The sequence below is a fragment of the Alosa pseudoharengus genome, unplaced genomic scaffold (assembly GCF_046254945.1).
Source record: "Alosa pseudoharengus isolate Yale_2024_CS ecotype anadromous, Long Island Sound unplaced genomic scaffold, YU_APseudo_1.1 YU_APseudo_1.1_scf_11, whole genome shotgun sequence".
In the NCBI taxonomy this organism is placed as follows: domain Eukaryota; kingdom Metazoa; phylum Chordata; class Actinopteri; order Clupeiformes; family Clupeidae; genus Alosa; species Alosa pseudoharengus.
Window position 1 is genome coordinate 15543055 of NW_027468576.1, and position 20475 is coordinate 15563529.

General features: G+C 43.0%; 1 protein-coding gene across 1 annotated transcript; it reads left to right on the forward strand.

Annotated features, from left to right (window-relative positions):
- The first annotated feature begins 12411 nt into the window (after positions 1 to 12411).
- Positions 12412 to 20456, forward strand: mysm1 (Myb-like, SWIRM and MPN domains 1). Its single transcript, XM_076278116.1, has 20 exons — positions 12412 to 12470; positions 13019 to 13103; positions 13294 to 13364; positions 13512 to 13577; positions 13683 to 13755; positions 13954 to 14052; positions 14205 to 14679; positions 14962 to 15160; positions 15450 to 15580; positions 15831 to 15934; positions 16106 to 16183; positions 16331 to 16416; positions 16628 to 16682; positions 16916 to 16966; positions 17078 to 17152; positions 17589 to 17777; positions 18399 to 18531; positions 18886 to 18991; positions 19610 to 19667; positions 19819 to 20456. Exons 1-20 carry the CDS (start codon positions 12412 to 12414, stop codon positions 20125 to 20127), a joined length of 2502 nt encoding a protein of 833 aa, XP_076134231.1. The 3' UTR covers positions 20128 to 20456.
- Positions 20457 to 20475: the final 19 nt, after the last annotated feature.

Consider the following 20475-nt stretch of genomic DNA (forward strand, 5'->3'; position numbering starts at 1 on the left):
TACTGGATGGTTTCACAAGCTCCTATTAGTGCTGCTTATACTTCCAGATGTCCTCACTGTTGCAGGCAACAGCATGAACACTAGTATCATATGCACTTAAACGATTTTAGAATAAATATAGGTGCAGTGTTCAGTACCTCTTAATTGGTTGTTTTTTAAGCATGGCCACATGTTGACATGACAGTTACAAGATGACTACACTTTCAGACACTCATTATTTCACTGGCACTCTATCCATTCCAAGTTGATTGCCTTTTAGCATTAAGAAATAACAGGTTGCCAGGTAAGGTTGCCTTTTAGCAATAAGAAATAACAAAAGAAGAAAACCAACAACTACGCAGAAACCAAATAAACAACAACAATGGGCTGGACAACAGCCTGACTGAAGCATCAAACAGCTGCTGAATGTGGCTGCTAGAAGAGCCTGTAGCTGGAGCTGGAGTTTGGAAGCGGGGAGGAAGTATGTGTTATTTGCTCATGATGGACTCCTCGCTGCTGGAGGCTCCTGACTCCCCCGACCAGCTGGAGTACACGGAGGTGTTTATTTCTCCTCTCTGCTGCACCTCCTCTGTAAAAGCAACGTGTGCCTTGGATTCAGTATCACTCTTGGTCCCTAAGTGGCCACAAGCAGCCTCTCCGAATGGCTGATGTGGTGGTTGTTTACATGCCTGACAACCACCCCCCCCCCACCCCTTTTGGTCATCTGATTGCATGTGACCTGGAGTGACCTGCCACGCTAAGGGGTTAGCCACAGCATGTGGAGGTTATATGGCCGCTCAAGTCCGCTCAGCTCAGGACTTTCCGTTGTAATTCTACTGGCGAATATTTTCACTGTCAAGTTTCGGTGGCGTATTCAATGCTTTGTGGCCTTTTTGAGGAATTTTAGAGGGTGTTTGTGCCAAGGTTCAGTTGATTCTTATGGCTTAGCGTTAAGGGTTAACATTAGGGTCATGGGTAGACTTGGTAAGGTAAATAAAGCAGAGCTTGGCAATCACAGAGAGTGAAACTCTTGTGGGGGGTGGGGTGGCTGGACAGGTTGGGAGGGGGGATAGGAAACACTGACGTTTTCTTTAATGAGCCTCATTTTAAAACATTTTTTCCCCTTTTCCTGCATTGAAACTCAACCTCTCACATTAAAATTCCAGTTGTCTTTTCCAACAGCAACGTCCTTTCATGTGGCCTCTCCCCACGGTGCCCTGACCCGGCTCCATCCCGTGCACCACTCTCTGTGCTATGCGGCCGGCCTTTATGGCCCCCACTGCCCCTTGAGTCAGTCCGAGGGGGAGAAAGAGAGAGGACCTGGGGGGAGCTGAAGCCTGAAGGGTCCTGCTGATGGGGCCCCCCTGCTTTACTGAGCTGCTGCCTGTTTCCTCAGCCCTCGATCCCACTGAGTTCCTTGGCGCAAACATGTCACCGGCCCTTCAGTCAGTTAGGTGATCGGTCACGGAAGCCGACGCTTTGCGAGTGATTAATTTGTCATCGCCCATTTAAGACGCTGAAGACAGTGACGCTAGACTTGGAGGACGTTTTGGACGTGCCGCTTTTCTTCTCGCGTATGTTTCGTTTCATCTCATACTTTTGTAAATGTTCATGTCGGTTGATGCCAGGATGGAGAAAAAAAAATCAAATAAAAACAATCTAAAAAAAAAAAAGCTTTTTGGACTGTAAAGTTAGTTTTGAGCTATGGTTGACAAGTATGGGAAGGAGGGATGGAGGAGGAGGAGGAGGAGGACTAAAGGTCTCTTTGCCACATTTCTTTGGCTGGGCATCCATCTCACCTTTCACAGGCTGGATCCTCTGACCTCAAGTGCTTCCAGATGACCCGAGGCCCAGAACCCCGGCACCCCACCCCAGCCAAGCCCCAGCCCCTCACCGACACATGGGTCCATGGATGACAAGCGAGCCGCTCACCCCCGTCAACCTCAACATCTGGAGCTCATTAGGAAGGAGACAGTCTGCGAGAGAGAGGGAGGGAGGGAGGGAAGCAAGGAGGCGAGGGGTGGGGGGCTGGGGGTTGGGGGTGAGAGAAAGAGAGAGAGAGAGCGAAAGAGTGTGTAGAAGGGAGTAAGAGTGAGGAAGAATGAGTGAAAAAAGAGAGAAAAGTTGAAGGAGGGGTCCATAGGAGTGAAAGAGTAAACTTTCTCAAACAAGTTTGAGGATTTCTTTCCTTTTACATTGACAACATGTATACACTCAATCACACTGAAGAAACTAACAGTCAGGAAAGTTGCTGTTGTATGCCTAGTCCAAAGGATCATATGAACCTGAGTTTAGAAAGGTTTTGGAGCACAAAAGCTATAACTTGTGGGATGTGGTAGAGTTTAGTAAATAACAGTTATCTCCCATAATAACAAGACAGCTATCCACCACACACAGTGGTATAAAAAACATATTACATTACATTACATTTGGCTGTCACCTTTTAACCAAAGCGACTCCCAACAAGGGAAACAATCAAGGTAGAGTACGAGAAGGACAAGTTAGTGGATTAGTGAGTGCTATTTCCATACAGTCATACTGTACATCCATATATACTATACTTTTGAGGTACTGTTACTCTGTCTGTACGTATCAATACACATTGTGGTGAGAGGATCTTTAGGCCAGAGATGACAAACAAAAGAAGCAGAAGAAATGAAAACTAAGTGGTGTTTAAAACAAAGAAAACAGTGTGATTCTAGGTGAAGTACATTCGCTCTACTAAAGCCTGTGAATTATATTACTACACATGTGTGAAATGAGATGGTTCTCAAGACTCCAGCCTTTTATGAAATGCAGTGTGGACCTCTGCCAAGCACATGTGCTTTGCGACTCATAATATTACCTCATAATAAATAGACTGGTTTACTACATTCCCAATCACCACTGCTCTTATAAGGTTGAATTAGAACTCTATGGCGGACTCATGGCATTTATGTGGAACAAGAAAAATTACACTGAAGGAAAAAAAATTGTTTGCTTACAGTCAAGAGGTGAATTTTGCCTTGGTGCAGATGAGCAGATCAGCTGGGCTTAGGCTAACCACTGCCCTCTAGTGACACCTTTGACCACATCTGGACATGACTTTAAACCCTGATGTAACACGTTTTTGGAGCTGGAGCAGCTTCTAAGCCAGGTGACATGAATTAGATCTACATATTAATTTCATTCATATTATCATACTCACTCCTAACGAGGGCAGGATAGTGGCAAAGAGAGAAATTAAAATTCTTCCAGTCCAATTTCTCAAAATTCCCCACCTCTTGTCTCATCATTTGACTTCAGCTCAAGACATAAAGCACTTTATAAGGCCGATTTGATAACATTCTGTTGTGCCTTTGATCATTACGAAAGATACATTACATTATAAAATGCATACAATTGTTATTCATGTAAACAATATCAACGACTGAAGTGGCCACCAGCAGGAAATCTGCTGCCACATGTGTATGCTGCTACAGACAAATTTTCTCAGGGCACACAAAGTCCCCCTTTCCCATCGCACAGAAACGAAAGATACACTAAAACACCAGGAGAAGGAAAACAGGCTGCGGTGCAAAGGGAACCATGAGAGAGAGAGTTTTTCTAACAAAGTAGTCACACCATAAATCTGTGGCGGTTTTTCACCCGCGGAGGGAAGCAGCGATGCTATGCACCTCTCCCCAGGGCTCCACTCCTTCCTCTGGGCTGATGGAGTGATCCCGTCGCTGCAGTGGGCAGAAAACAGCTCTGGCATTGTGCTGCCTTATCACAGCACCACTCTCATCTCCAAAACACTCTCCTTTACTAATGCGCAGGGCATGGGTTCATTCAAACACACTGTAATTCCTGTAAGTCCCATAGCAAAGAACCAGGGCTGTTGGAGGCTAGACGCAAGTAAACACAGTTTATTCACCTCAGAAATTTAAAAAATAGAGTTCATCCACCTTTTATTAGTTCACCCACCTCTCATAACAGTTTGTTTACCAATTTCAACTTTTTACATTCCAAAATCACACCATATTATTCACATTCACAATATGTACGCTAATCAACACTCTATAGGAACCATTTAATACCACTGATATTATAAACATTGGACAATAACCTCCACCATCATCAAACATGTTCTGAATGGCTCTTTTAAAAATCCAATACCACATGGCACAGTCCACCTTACCGTGATCACAGAATTCATAGTTTACCTCTTATTTTACCACTACACCCCTGCAGAGATCTTGTAATAAAGTAAACTGCCACAAACATGCCGTCTTTATATAGTCTTCTAAGATCTGTTATAGCACAATACACCCAATTTGAAGCTATACTGTTTGACTACCTCAAATGCCCCAAAACTCTAATCTCTTAATAACATACATTACCCAAAGCATTTGGAAAACCTCATGGCGTCTGCTGACCAAATTTGGTTTTATTTATTTAGTGTGGCCTTTAAATTATGGGATGCCCTTGAGCTTTCGTTTTGTTTGTCCTTTGAATCTGAACTGCTGAACACACTGCTTTCAACATTTATTGCTGTTTTTATGACCATGGGCTGTTGTTCTTTGGAATATAGTAAGGATGGTGAATGCCAAAGAGGACTTCCAAATGATAGCTGTCTGTTCAATTCAATTGGACATGTCACAAACATTACACCTTTTGGCATAATATCCACTAACTCAGAACATGCCGTGTTTGCAAGAAAGGCAATACTTATTACCATGGGTCTTCCATTCTGCATACTTTAAGACTTCTCATCTGGCAGTCTCCTAACCACGGTTTCTTACGGCACATTAAGTGCAGATAGACCCGGCATTGTCTCTGTATCATGTCACCATGGTAACTGTGACATCACTCACCCTGTCTCTCTCGCGTCTTGATAAACCTGCAATCTCACCCAGAATATGAAAACACTACCAAGATAATCATCCTGACGGTGTTGCACTGGATCCTGCCTGTGCAGCCAGAGAGAGAGAGAGAGAGGCAGAGAAAGAGAGAGAACGAGAGAGAGAGAGAGAGAGAGAAAGAGTGTGCAGAGTCCCAGAAAGACGTGAAACATATTTGAGTCATCTGCTTTGAATCAGGCTGTAATTGCTCTGGATAGTATTTTAATGATGTTCTCCCCTCCTCTCCTCAGCTTTAGGTTGTGGCACGGTTCTGATTAGGCCTGGTGTGGGGCCTCTGCCAGCACATTTCAGACACATCAGCCACCAAACCACAAGCATCTTCTCCCCATCAGATTCCAGTGCAGCGGCGGAGCTCTCCCATAACCAGGCACTTTCCCACACGCGGACTGCTCCGCGAAAAAGCAAACACACCCCTTGCGTTTGCAAACAAGCGTTTCCCAAACATCTCCATTCATTTGCCAAGAGAACGCCCAGACTTGCAGGCCGTGCTCCGCACGTCCGCTGTCAAAAGTGGCAAACATAAGAAGAATGCAAGACACGAGAGTTAGATGCTTGTTGATAGACTTTCCAGACAGTTGTTGCTGGGTCCCGGAATACAGTCTGGTAATGATGACAGTGTCACTGCTTCTACAGCTTTGCAGCTCAGGGAAGAGTCACGAGTTGTGAGATAATGTCCTTTCGGATGTGGCCTGTGGACACATACCAAGCGGTACCATCTCAGATTTCATAAACGAGAGCAGTGACCTTTTACTTGTGCATTGTGGTGACCGCAAATGACGCTTGCAATGGGAGGAAGCGTATGTCTGCCATTGTGTTGCTATGATCCCACACAGAGAGAGAGAGAGAGAGAGAGAGAGAGAGAGAGAGAGAGAAAGAAAGAGAGAGAGAGAAATAATTCATGGTTATTCAAAACGACTGCCTGTGGCACCAGCTCTACCATCACTGGGCATTTACCCTTCTCATCTCCTTCCTTTTTTCAGCTTCAATTAAAAGTGCTGAGGAAGTCAAAGGGCCCTCTGACTCACAGTGGAAAGAATCCCTGGCTCCTCCGTCTTGTTTTTCATTATGGTGCCAGTCCCCGAGTGAATGGGAAGGCCTTGTAATTCCACTTTTACCACAGAGCAAAAAAGGCAAGATGTATTTTGTAGAATATCTCTCCCACACAATGATTGGTGAGCTGCTATCACCAACCACAGGGCCATCTTCATCATGGCACGCAGAAAAATATACACACACTGTCTCCACCGTGTGATTTATCTGCATAATTTTTGGACACACACAGAGGATTGCCACAGGCTTAAATGAACATTGAACACCATTGTACTGTTCTGAGTCTTCCTCTCTTATTTTTTCTCTATCACTCACTCTCTTTCTCTGCCTGCATGTGTAACACTCTCTTTATATCCCTAAACTCAACACTTGAAGTGAAACATTCCTTTTTGGAAATGCCAACTGTATGTAATAGGCCAACGCTGTAATGTAACTGATCAAAGTCTTTTACTGAGAAACACTCTCAATTGCCCTGGCTATGAATAACTGACTATCTGAGAACCCTTATTCTCCCCACTCTACTCAAGAGTCAGAGAAAGGAACTTTTTTTCTTTCTTTCCAAGGCCTTCTTGAGCACAGACCATAGCCAGACGTACTGGAACTAACTTTTTCCCAGATGGAGAGGCGTTTTTGAGGGGGGGAAACCATGTCTATTTCAGAGATGAGAGATCTAAGAGCGTATAACGAAGTGATAAAATTATGTGACGCATTCTTCCCGGAACGTCCCATGGGGAAACTCTCCTGCTCCCCCAGCAGAAGCGGAGCGTCTCACGGTTCCTGAAAGGCGAAGGCTCATTAACCTCCGAAAGCTCAGCGGCGGAGTAGGGCTGGAGACAGCTAAAGAGGTCTGAAGTTCACCAAAGGCTTCTGGAAAGGAGTGCTCCGGAGCAGAGTGGAGCTGAGGAAGTAAATCAGAAGAGGCACATGCCGGATGACAGACGACTCTGGAACAGACCCGGGCCAGGCCCAGTTTAAATCCATATAACCAAATCAATCCACTGCCCAGAGTAAAGGTATGCATAGGCTACTCTGTAGGTCGAGGCTCAATCGGGGTCAGGGGTCAATAGCAGCAGCAAACACTGACTACAATTGCAAGTAAATACAGAAATAAGCAACTGAAATGACACTAGCAAACAAATGCATAGCCATGGAACTTACACAATGGCTAACTTGACATCCTTTACACAAAGCGTGTCTCATGTAGCTGGGGGTGAAGGGTTAGAGTATCTATAGCCATTGACAGTAATGAGGCAATTATAGAATGCAAAATGAAAATACATGTACCTTAGGCCCTATGTGAAAAATGTAAAAAAATAATTATGTACCATGTACTCTGTACTAAGTACTCTATCAAATTATATGTATTTTTAATAACTTGTATACTGTGTTAGCACAGTAAATATTAAGTCTTGTAAGATTAGCCTTGATCATGCATATCAGGATCAGGTGCATTGCCATGTCATGTGATTTTTAAGATGGCAACCTTTTTATATGAGTAAAACCTTGAATTGTCACACACATTGTATAAACGGGAGTGATTTTTCATTTTTTTGTCTTACAATTATGGAATGAAATATTTTGACGGTTTATGTAATTAGTTTTGTATATTTTCCCCCATTTCTGTCGATCTAGGGAATTTTCAGATTATTTTTCATGCACAGGAGGATTAATCTGGTGAATAAGGCTATGCTAGCTGTTAAGTACTGTATAAAGTTAAATAAATGGCTAAGTGAATAATGGCTGAAGTAATGTATTAAAATATTTAGTGAGGTTTCGGTGTTCTCAGAGAGACTGCCAGCATGCCAGAATAACACAACCTGGTGCCAGATCCTTTTTATGGAATTATTACAGTTCGGAGGAAAGCACAGACTAATGGCTTCATTAACGTGCCGTGGTTTACTCTCTCGTGTTTGCCAGATCTCCCGGGGGAGGCAGAACACGGCGGCCGCCTGCTGAATACTCTGCGAGAAAAGTAAATAATAGGATCATGGGATCCTTTTATATACTGTCCACATTGAAAACAGATTAGGAGCTTAACAAGGAGCAGACGATGCTTCTGCTCTGAATTAGAGCTTTTTAAAAAGGTCCACGGTGAGGTTAGAGGTTGCGGAGAAACCGCGCACACGTGTTCGCTACATGTTGCCTGACATGTTGGCAAGTCCCTGTAGGGTGTCACAATAATGCACTGCACTTGTGCATACTCTGTGTTGGTCTAAAAATAGCCACATTTGAAAATGTATATGAAGTTTTATTTTCCAATTGTTGGAGAATTATGCTGTTTAAAGCCTCTAATTTTTCCCAAATCCTCTCAAGATACTTTTGTTGTGACCTTATAGAGGTCATTCTTGGTCATACATGGCACTCCATTTGGGAAGCACCTGACTGACCGGCTGCTTATTCAAGGTGGCCCATCTCACTATGAACCAGTCGGATTCAGAATAAAATAACTCTCTCACAATGAGCTGTGGTCGCCTTTTCAATAAAAGGCAGCTGAACAGAGTGTTTTTCATTACGACTTAGGGGATGAAAACAAAGCTGTTTTCAATGAATGTTTGAAAATTAAGGCATCATTAGCAACATCTTAAAAACGAAAGGCGTCCCAAAATGACTGCACCATAAGGTTAACACCTTTATGATTTCACATTAAAAAAAAAGACAAAATAAAAACAAACAAATAAACATTTAAAACCATAATCTTTTCCAGCGTTCAGTACACTACACTCAATAGAAAACAATGTTCCACATTATTACAGTACTAACCTTAATATTAATCAACAAGTCCCAAATTAACCTCCTGGTAACAAGTCAACTGCATGGTGCAAACGACATCTACTGCAGTGTGTTGCAGCAACCCCCCTGGCACATACATGACCATAAACAGGGATAGCAGCACTCCCTGCAGGCTGATTGTTACAACTCTTTTACTGTTAGGTCCTTTATAGATTCATGGTTATAATGCATGAATATTAAACTGACATGGGTGTGATTTATCAGGTGGTTTATTATGATAAAATGTATTTATATTATTAGGGACAGAAATCTGGTCATGGTGCATCATGGCAACATGATGCACTACACATGTCAAGCCCTCAATCTGTACCATGTGAATATGACATGGAGTGAGTTATGGTTGTGTTGTTCTTTGAAGTCTACATGTGTGCCCTCTTCTGTTTCCTTTCCCAGCAAAGATCAGCTCTTAGACAGCTCACTGCTGCAAGAAAAAAAAAAAAAAACTGACCCTGCAGAAATAAGTCTGTGCCTAACTAATTCACTCAGTTTCAATTAAATATTTATGATGTCAAATGTTGAATTTTATCGTACATATACACTTTTACATTTTAAATAATGCTACACACTTGTAAGTTTGCTAAAAGTTGTATTTCTGTATTTCCGCTCTGCTGCAATATATTCAAGGCGTGGGAAGTTCAGTTTGGTAAAACGCGACATATTAATACACCATTATGGGTAATGGACATGTACTGTACCTCCCTTAGTCTTCAGTTTTTCTGCCCTAATCCTCCTCCCAACTGTCTTTATGTCCACCCAGTCTGTAACAATAATAACAAAAAACAACAGTTTGAGTCTACATCTTATTAAATGTAGTGTATGCATAACTGTTGCTTGATTGTCTGATTTTGCAGCCTCTGGTCTCTCCAGAAACACAAAAGATGTTTGTAGAATTATATGAGATGATGAGATGAATAGTAAATCTTACCTGTTGTGACGTGTCCCTCCCCCCCCATTAAGGTGTGATGTCCCGTGGAAATGCATGCACTGTCATGTGCTGCTGTGGGGCCTCCATTTCAGTGATAGGGATAGAAACAGGAAAATGAACATGAAAATGAGTGACTGACAAAAGGACTCCTCTCCATAAGCTGGGGTCGATAAGATTAAGAATGTAATGCGATGGGAGGCGATGGGAGTACAAAGAGACAGAGGTCTTCTGCTAGAGGTGCATACAAGTTGATCTGTGTGTCTGCAACACTGTACTTTATTTAATATGACTCACTGTCACGACTGATGGCCTAATTTGTTAGGGATGACAAAGAATTGAACAATAACGTCACATGGCAAAAAATGTCACCGTCATTCCTCATAATGATGATTAAAAACACCAATATCAATGATGCCATTACCAGTGGATCCACAAGATTTAAGTAAGTATGAAGATAGTGACAAACAGTAAGTAAAGAATATGTAGAGGAAAATGAAGAGAAGGGATACTGCTGTCCTTACAGACCCCTATCTATTCCCTGGTACATCCCCACAAAGCAGCGAAGCAACCGTTGATCCTGTGGGAAAGAGAAATACTGTGCTATTCAGACAGGCCCATTCAGGTTTACAGTTTTTTATTCCGTTCTGTAGTGTAGTGGACAATGAAATAAAAATGTAATGAACTGTTGGCTATAAATGACTCACTTCCTTTGACTTTTCTCTGCTGCTGCCTCCTGACCAGATCCTGTGTAAAGAGAAAATAATATACTCAAATTATGAAAGCTAAAATACTATGTTGTAAGTTATATACTGAAAAAATTAAGGGAACACTTCAATCAGACACTGGATTTTTTTGAGCAGTGTATAAGTGCCAAGTGGGCATGATACTAGGCAATACCAGCTTGTAGTGTTTTTCTGTGATCATTGTAATTTATGTTGTGTGATATCAGCGTGCATTACCCGGCTGAGCTTCGGCATCTTTGGGCGCCTCCTGTAGGTCCCCTACCACTTCTGTCTCCTGACTGGTCACCTCCGCCACCGCCACCGCCACCGTCTCCTCCTCTTCCGCCTCTTCCTCATCTTCCTCTTCTGACGAAGACTCATCGGAATCATCACGCACCAGTTTCCAGCGCAGGCGACTCAGGGCGTCCCGCAAACGCTGGGTGCCAGCCAAGAACAGAGAAACATCCATTAGACACAACCAAACCAGAAGCTGAAATATGCTGCGTCAAATTTCACATTTTCACTCCTCTACAAGCATATTACATTAAAATATTAAGGCTTTCCTCCATTCTGTTTTACGCCCAAGGCAATAAAAGTCAAAAGCAAACTAATGGTGACTAATACCTGTGAAGATTCTTCTACACCTATTGAAGCCAGGAACAGGTTCGTCCGTGTTCGAAACTGTGGAGACTAAAAAAAACACAGTGAAGGCTTTGTCATAAAGAAGTTGGTGCTTTATTCAATCCAGCGGTCTCGCTCTTTCCATTTGGAACAACTTGTAACCAACGTTTTTGTCCCTGACTACACACCCCCCCCCACCCACACACACACACACCACCACCACCACCCCCCAATGCTCGACCTGCTCGATGTCTGTGTGCATGAGAGACTTGGATCTTACTGAACACCAACCTGAAACATGGGACAACTGATATTCTCATGGGGGCTGTCCGCAGGTCTTCTTGCCTTTCTTAACGGCTTCAATACAAACAAACACACACACACTTCTGATATCAGAGATGTCAGTAGCCTATTTATTGTTTCCATATAGTCATTAAATAACTTTACCTGCTGATCCAGCTGTGTGCTTCTTTCACCAAGTTCCCTGTTTTCCATCTGCTGTGCAACATAAGAAAAAAACAATCAACTTCAACTTCAAACTACACAATGCTAGATAGATTTCACTGTTCCCATATGTAGTGTAGGCTAATTCAGCTGGATAATGCTATATTTTAAATTACTTTGAAAGATTTGGTTTAGGCCTACCAGTTTGCAAATTTCAAAATGCAAGCTTTGGACTGTTGAGAGAAACTCTTCATCATCTGCATGTGAACGAATCTGCTTTCGTCGAAGTGATGCCATGGCTGGAAAAAGAAAGACAACTGCTCTTTTAAAATAATATAATAAAATATAATTTTTAGAACCCAAGCCCATACTGTAGGCCTATGTGTAACGTTAGGCTTTAAATGTAGCCTAAGCAACATGCTTGGCCAACACCCAACAGATAGTAGGCTACCTAAATAGTCTGAATTAATATTAGGCTTTTTTTTCTGATGAACTTGAGCCTAAGTGGACAACTGATGAGCAATAGAATACTCACCCAATGATCTAGAGTTGAAATTGTAACAAATCCAACAGGGCTACAAGCTGATATTGTGACTAAATGTGTTCTGTAGCCTAACTTAACTATGTCTAATTTATCTCAAAACAGTTGGTAAAGGTAAAGCCTGTAAAGCTAGGAGCAGTTTTCCCCATACCTAACTTAGCCTATTTTAGGCGGTGTAGACTATAGCCTCTGCGCCTTGTGGGGAATTTGAAGCTGCAATCTGTGCGTCTGTGTATATTTGAATTTTTGCCGACATATTTCGAATTTATCACCAGGTTCTATTTTGATTCCATCAAAGATTTGAGAGAGCACTGGTAGGAGCGCTCTAGAATCTTTTGATGTGATAGGAGTCGGTGTAGCAATCCTACAGGGGTCGCTATTCAAAATAGTGCACATTTAGAAATTTGTCATACGTCTTGGTGGTGTTTACTAGCGCTTGAATCTATGATGAGAAACATGGCGGACGAAGTTGATGTTGTTGATATTGAAGGAGATGAATACGACGAAACTTTCAGGTAAAACGGCTGTTGTGTGTTTCTTTGATGTCATAACCAGCGAGGACATTTTAAAAGGGTGTAACCTACTCGCCGTTGTTAATGGACAGAAGACCCATTGCTTACAATTGTGCAGTAACGTCTGATCGCAAAATGTCAGCTAATGTGAGTTAGCTAATGGTAGTCTTTAAAACAGCGAGAGATATTGCGCGATTAATGCTTATTGGACCACGCTTTAGAAACTGTGAATTGTGTGTGGTATTTGCAAAGCGTTGCCTAAATGACTCAACATCTCTCATTGCATTAATGACATCCCATTAGCGGGATCTTTTCACAAGAACTACATGCCCCATGTGTTCTATCTGATGGATGGCGCTAGCTGCTACCTCACCGACAAGTCACTTGAAAGGCAGCTATCTACTCATAACTCGGCCTAACCTATTGAAAATAAGTTGACATACTGCAATGCAGGGTGGGCTAGGTTACTTTAAGCTATGTGTTTGGTTTAGAGGCCTGTCTTGTTTTTAGCTGTGTATGGTCTAACAACTGTTTCTGTATCTGGTTCATAGCGACATTGCTGGAGGAGATGGTGCTACTGCTATCCTTCAAGATCAGTATTTGCAATCTGCTTGGAAGGACAACAGCAGCATACTGGTAACGTACAACACGGTTCCTACAGTCTATACTTGAATAGGTTTTTACTAGTAGCCAGCCTAATGCCTTTATGTTGCATACAGGACACAGAATTAATAGAAATTACCGGTATACGTATGATCATGGTAATTGCTACCATGTAGATGTTTAATACTGAGCTCAAAGTTGTACTTCTATTCTTTTTTTCCAGCCTTGGACGTTAGACAGCTCCATCAGTGCAGAAAACAGGGAGGTGATTGAGAACATGCTTCTGGAAGAGCAGTATCCTTTGAACAAACACGCTTAAAAATAACTGAACATTACATTTCAATTTATTAAATGTTACATTTCAATTACATTTATGTTAAAGCTTTCTTTGTTTATGCAAAGGAACCTCCAAATGTTTACATTTACCTTGACTGGATCCAGGTATTATCTCACTGGCAAAGCAGCACCGAAAAGTGCGTGGACCAATGAGAAGCCAAAACCTAAAAAGTAAGCGTCATTGTCTCAACAGCTGAATCTGCTGCCTCTGTGACCTTCAAAATGAGGTCTTTTTAAACATGCAAAAATCATTTTATTTTGCACGCTGTTCTCTAGGTCCCCTATGAAGGCGTCTCCACCACCAGCTCGCTGGGCTCAGGAGGAGAAGGCTCTTTTTGAGAAAGGACTGGTAGGAGTAGTGGTATTAAAAAAGCCTTACAAAGTCATGTCTTCGAACCCATGCAATGAGACCCATGTCTCTGTTGAGGATGGTCTGCTAATATCCTGTGTGTGTGTGTGTGTGTGTGTGTGTGTGTGTGTGTGTGTGTGTGTGTGTGTGTGTGTGTGTGTGTGTGTGTGTGTGTGTGTGTGTGTGTGTTGGTTGTAGGCACAGTATGGTCGTAGATGGACAAAAATAGCCAAGCTTATTGGCAGCCGCACCGTGCTGCAGGTGAAGAGCTATGCCAGGCAGTATTTTAGGAACAAGGTAAGACTGCCCCCTGCTGGTTCTTTTAGCTGCATGCAGTTGTATAGCTACTGAATTGGAGATTATGTCCCTATCTACTATCTCATTCCCCATTCCCTATCTACCAAACTAATGAGCAATTCTGACTGTTGTCTTTGACCTTTTGACCTCAGGCTAAATCTGAGCCTCCTCCTGCATCTTCATCCAACCAGCCTTCAGAGCTTCAGCCCACTACACTTGAGAAACCCACCAAGAACCATATCAATGCGCTGGCTAACGCGGTGCGGATCGAGACGCTGTCTGACGATGAGGACGTGGACATTACAGATGATCTCAGCGATGACGACTCGCAAACTGACCAGCTGCCAGAGATGGGTGGACGTCAGGAGGATTTCGATGAGCAGGATAGCCAGGGAGAGGGCAGCCAGAGTCCCCAGTCTCCGCCGACACCACCCAGCCCCACGGACTCATCAGCCGCGCTAGCAGAGGCAAGCAGCAGTGGTGGGACAGTGGTGGAAGGGGACAGTGGAGCAAACTGTGGAGCCCAGTTCGATCCCAGTGTCACTGAAGAGGAAAGTAAAACTGACCATGAACCAGCAAGCCACGAGAGGCGACCTCAAACAGAAGAGGAGAAAAGTGACGACCCTGGTAATATGTGCTCATGTTCTCCTGTTTCATTATCCGTTTGTAGACATACGTGTAGCTTTCTTGTTAAGCTGTGTACAGACAGATTAGGAATTGCTCTTTGATAATCTCAAAAATTGAGATTAAGTTAACTTTGTCACACACTGTCTTGCATAGCCAATGGTAATTTTGCCGGTAATCACTCATCAATCATTTCATTAACATTCTATGGTCTCTTCCTGTCTGAATGCAAATTTAGATGTATATACAGACAGCTGATGTATCTTGTGGATGGTGTGGCTATAGGTACAGACAAACCTGAGTGTCCTGATGAAGAGGAGCAGGACGAGGAGGAGGAGATCAGGGCTCCTGAACAGGAAGTGACATTAGACAAGGATGAAATCACTGAGGAAGAAAAGCAGGCTATTCCAGAATTCTTTGAGGGGCGATCGGCGAAGACGCCAGAGAGATACCTTAAAATCCGGAACCACATCCTGGAGCAATGGTGAGTGTTAAGATTTAAGAGATTTAAGTTGAGCTGAAGTGACATTAGAGTATTGGTTGGGGTGTCCTGTATGCAGTGATATATGACTGTGTGTGTGTATTCACAGTATTCACTCTTTGGTATGTGCTGAATGGCTGAATGACCTTACTGATTTTCTATTATGGAGGGGAACACATTCACAACAGACATTGAGAATCAAACCTGTCTCTCTCTGTCTCATTTTCTCTCCTTTCTCTCCTCTCCTTCCTCTTTGTGATTTTCTCATGATGTGAATGTATTTCCCCACCAGGGAGAAATGTAAACCCAAGTATCTGAACAAAACATCAGTGCGGCCTGGTCTAAAGAACTGTGGCGATGTGAACTGCATTGGCAGAGTGCACACTTATCTAGAGCTCATCGGTGCCATCAACTTCAACTGTGGTAAATAGCCGTGTCTCTCTCTCGCTCTCTCTTTCTCTCTGTCTGGTCTCTGCCTTTCCCTTTGTCTATCTTGGTCACCTTAAGACCTGTTACCCTCACTTTACCCCTCTCTCCAGCTCCTCACTATCTTGAAGCTCCTCTCTGGCACCATATGTCTTTTACCACTACCACATCTATCCTGTATGTTCTATGTCTATTTTCTATGTCTGTCCCTCTCCCTCATCAGTCTCCCACTAATTTCCTCTTCCAGACCAGGCCATCTACAACAGGCCCCGGCCAGCAGACCGCTCACGCCTGAAGGAGGGCAAGGACACGCTGGAGGCATATCAGCTGGCACACCGGCTCCAGTCCATGGTGAGACTGAGCAATGTTATTTTCCTGTGCCCTTTATGTTACCAGCTAATACTTGGTATACATTTGCATGTGTTTTCTTTCTGTTGTGACTGTATGATTTGTTATCATAATTAATTGGAATTATTTTATATTTGCTGATGTATTTGACTGACTCTGCTTTCTGTGTCGCAGCGCACAAGGAAACGTAGAGTTCGGGATGTGTGGGGAAACTGGTGCGATGCCAAAGACCTTGAAGGACAGACATATGAGGTAATGGAGACCAACAGAGCATCACTGTAGCCTTATTAGACACAATAGGGAAGGATTGTAATGCGATTGTTTTATTATGCTGACTTTAATATTTGTGTGTGTGTGTGTGTGTGTGTGTGTGTGTGTGTGTGTGCTAATTCGCACCAGCACCTGAGCGCTGAGGAGCTTGCCCTTAGAAGAGAGGAGCTGAAGAAGAGGCAGCCCAGACCTTTTAAGCAGGCCAGGCTCAAGGGGTGGGTGTGTGTGTGTGTGTGTCTGTCCTGTTTAAAGTAAAACGTTCTCCAAAATATTTTCTCATCTCCACATTGGAATGAGTACTAGATCCAGATGTCATTGTTATTGCCATGCATGTCTTCTTGATTTCAGGCTTTGGGTATGATTATTTTAACAAATAGTGGAATGGATGGCATTTTTGATTGCCACACTCTCATTTTTTTCTTGTAGGTCCATTGATCCTTTCCAGCTTATCCCATGCAAAGTTTTTGGAGAGGAGAAACAGGTTTGATTATATTTGTCTTCCATGAGTATTTGTCTTTGCAGAGCTGCCAAAGTTTGCAATAAATTGAGTCATTGTGTGGTTCTGTGTATTAACATTGATTACTCCAGTGCTTAAGGGTTTTGTTAAGATTTAAATAAGCAAAAAAAAAGGTTTTTAAGATAAACACTTCCTAATGTATTGTTACATCCTTAATTCATACAGGCTAATTTCCAATCTTTTCTTTTCTTCCAAAGGAACCATTCCAGGTGATCGTCAGTGCTGAAGCCCTGGTTGTCATGGATATGGTATGCATACACAGTCAGTCATAGTTATTGAGGAAATGGAAAATGAGTGCGTCATTCCCATTATTTTGTTAAGATTGATGTCGAACTTCTGTTCGTTTGTCCTTTACCCAGCATGCTCATGTGTCCATGGGGGAGGTGATTGGTCTGCTCGGTGGGGCGTACCTCGAGGAGGATAAAGTGTTGAAGGTGAGTAGTGGGACAGGTGGACTCCTTGGATCCCAGCCACAGGCTGTAGGCAGTACCCAGCCTGGCAGCACTATCAGTCTTACATTTCCATTGTGATGAAGTCATATGGCTTCATCCGGCCTGTTGAAGTACAGCACACTGGATGCATACAGATTGGTACAACGCCTGTTCTTAGGGAATTGAACCTCTGACATATTTTTAATAAAAGATGAAAAAACTAACTTAATCAACATGATTAATTGTGTGTGTGTGTGTGTGTGTGTGTGTGTGTGTGTGTGTGTGTGTGTGTGTGTGTGTGTGTGTGTGTGTGTGTGTGTGTGTGTGTGTGTGTGTGTGTGTGTGTGTGTGTGTGTGTGTGTGTGTGTGTGTGTGTGTGTGTGTGTGTGTGTGTGTGTGTGTGTGTGTGTGTGTGTGTGTGTGTGTGTGTGTGTTGCAGATCCGTGCTGCTGAGCCCTGTAACAGTCTGAGCACGGGTATGCAGTGTGAGATGGACCCCGTCTCCCAGACCCAGGCCTCTGAGCTGCTGGCAGCTAAGGGACACAGCGTGGTGGGCTGGTACCACTCCCACCCAGCGTTCGACCCCAACCCCTCAGTGCGGGACATTGACACCCAGGCCAAATTCCAGGTACACACATTATCCTTTCAGAAAGGACTGGAAGGTCTAAGATGAACTTTACAGCTCAGTGGAGTCCTTTGTAGCTGACATGCTGATGTCCCAAAGCTTCAATTAAACTTAAATAAACATAAATAACGCCATAAGCGAATATTTCGTGCATTTGCCATATCTTTTTTTTCTCAGATATCCCTCGTTTTTAATAGCATATTTTAGCCTCTTATCAAATATAGATTTGCTCTACAAAATGCCTTAGGGCAAGGTTAAATGAGACCCGTGGTATCATTTTCTGATCTTTTGAAGCTGTGTATGTCACTCTAACTTGAGTGAAGGTTGGAAAAAAAAACATCACATCCCTAAGTCCTTTTAAGAGATCAAAGCAGAGAGATCTGAAAGCGCTGGCTCATTCCAGGTGATGATGATCCACCAACCCTCTGCGCCCTCCATGCATCACTGTCCTCCTCTGTTCAACTTTTTCCCTGCTTTCAACTCTTGGCTTCTGGTCTCTCTGCAGCTTGTCTTCTCTACTTGTCAGGCTGACAGGAGGATCATGTTCAGTAAGAGACTTAGCGTATAAAGGTAAAGGAGGTGCTGGCTTTTCATTTGTTTCTGGTCTGTCCTGTGCGCTGTCAGAGCTACTTCTCCCGTGGAGGAGCGCCGTTCATCGGGATGATCGTGAGCCCGTATAACCCCACCAACTCCTCCCCGGTGTCCCAGACCACCTGCCTGGTGGTGAGTGAAGAGGAGGGACCAGCAGGCACTCAGAGTATGTTTATGTCACATCAGTCACCGCATCCACCTCATTCAAATACATGTTCACTGCAAAACGTCTTGTTTGCCTCTCCTGTCAATGTGTAGTTTACCTGTAAAAAAAAAAGACCAATCTCCTTAGACATTCCCTGATTGGTGAACAGTGTCCGAACATGGGCCCACGCTGCTTCCAAAAAAATTGTTTACATTAGTATTGAGTATTAAGGCCTCCATTGATGATACGCTCGGTAGTTTGAGTGCAGCTGACAAAATAGAATTTGTCAGCTGGGTCCTGTTTGCACTGTATGTATCTTACAACAACATTTTGATGCATGTTTAAATAACTGCTGTGTATCCTTGTGTGTTTCAGGGCTGCCGTACAGGTTTGAGCTGCAGCACTCCTCTGAGAGGCCGAACTGGGAGGAGGTGATGAGGAGAGCCGAATGGGTCGTTCAGAAGTACAGGCAAACACCCGGGTCAGTCTGTGGCCGACTACGGAGGGAGGGATGGGTCAAAACGTGGCAGGACATTGAAACCATAATCATTTGTAATTGATAGTTTAGTTTAGGTTGAATGTTCTATGAAAATTAAATACCGTAGATTTAAAGGTACACTATGCAAGATTTTCACCTTCTGAAGCCAATTTGATGGGAAACAAACTTGTAAGAGGCAAATCGTTCATCTAGCATAGCTATACAGCATAGACATAGCGAGGTGCTACCGAGAAAACCAGCCATGCAACTTCAAGAACAGCGGCCCGACAAATCTCGCGAGAACCGTGAAATGCCTGTTGTTAATCCTTCAATGCCACATCAAAAGCATTTTCATTGTGTACTGGAGGGATAAGTCACGAGAAGTTTGCTATTTACAACAGCAGAGTAAAATATAAATATATCGCGACTCTAGAGGGAGCTCTACGTTCGCCAAAAATACCTAAACCTATAGTGTACATAGTGTAATTTAAAAAATGTAACATTCTTCTCCAAGATATGTATGCATTCTTTACATAAGATTTATTATATTTGGACCTTTTGGAGCACAAAATCATTGTATGCATGTTATTGTACTTAATCGTAATTTTTCTTTGTTTGTAGGAGTGTACCGTTAGACAGGATCTTCCACAGAGACTCTCAGCTCACTTGCTTAGAAAAGGTAAACGACTGAGAATTTTAGATGTCGGCTTAAACATTAAACACTTGATGGCTACTCACAGACACATTATTTGACAGCGCGTATAAGACTTTGTCCTGTGGATTGTTTCATGGTGTGGAGTCCTCATGTTGGCTATGTGATCTTCCCTCAGATGCTTGCATCAATGAAGACCTATCTGGAGCTCTTACCAGCGGTTGAAGTCAACACGTTCTTGGTACAGATTGAGACTCTTTTTATCACTCAGTTTACCAGTGGAAGTGAGGGAAATGATGGTGGAGACGATAGCAGCAGTGCTGCTGTTTTCTTGGATGAACCAGTGATGCAGGATCATGTCTATACCCTCTCATCCCCCCGGCAAGTCAAAGATGATGACATTTCCTATGCTGAGGAAGTGTTAGAGGAAGGATCAGACCCGAATCTCCCAGACTATGGCAACCAATGCAATACAGTGACCTCTTGATCAACAGGTTCTGTCAGTGAAACGCTATATTGAAGCTTGTGAACAACTTCACCGTACTTCATTAATGTGCGACCAGTCTCCAGATCAGATTTTCATATAGCAGCTAAGTGCAGTATATAACAGTATTATTTTTTTTTTGTCCCTCAACTCAATGATTCGGATGAATATTTTAAATTTTAAACTGGATAGCTATGCCGTAGCATAATATGTATGCAATTTTAAGTGACATCACCAATGTGGTTTATAACAAATATAATAGATAGTATAGTTAAACTGAAATAATGTATTCTGTACACTGTATGAAATAAAACTGGAATAGTTCATGGCAATTTGCCGGTGTCTGCATAT

Coding starts and splice junctions, on each gene's coding strand:
- mysm1 (XM_076278116.1), top strand. CDS start 12,412: ATGGCGGACGAAGTTGATGTTGTTGATATTGAAGGAGATGAATACGAC. Junction 13,756..13,953: donor CTCTTTTTGAGAAAGGACTG/GTAGGAGTAGTG, acceptor TGTTGGTTGTAG/GCACAGTATGGTCGTAGATG. Junction 16,683..16,915: donor TTTTTGGAGAGGAGAAACAG/GTTTGATTATAT, acceptor TTTCTTCCAAAG/GAACCATTCCAGGTGATCGT.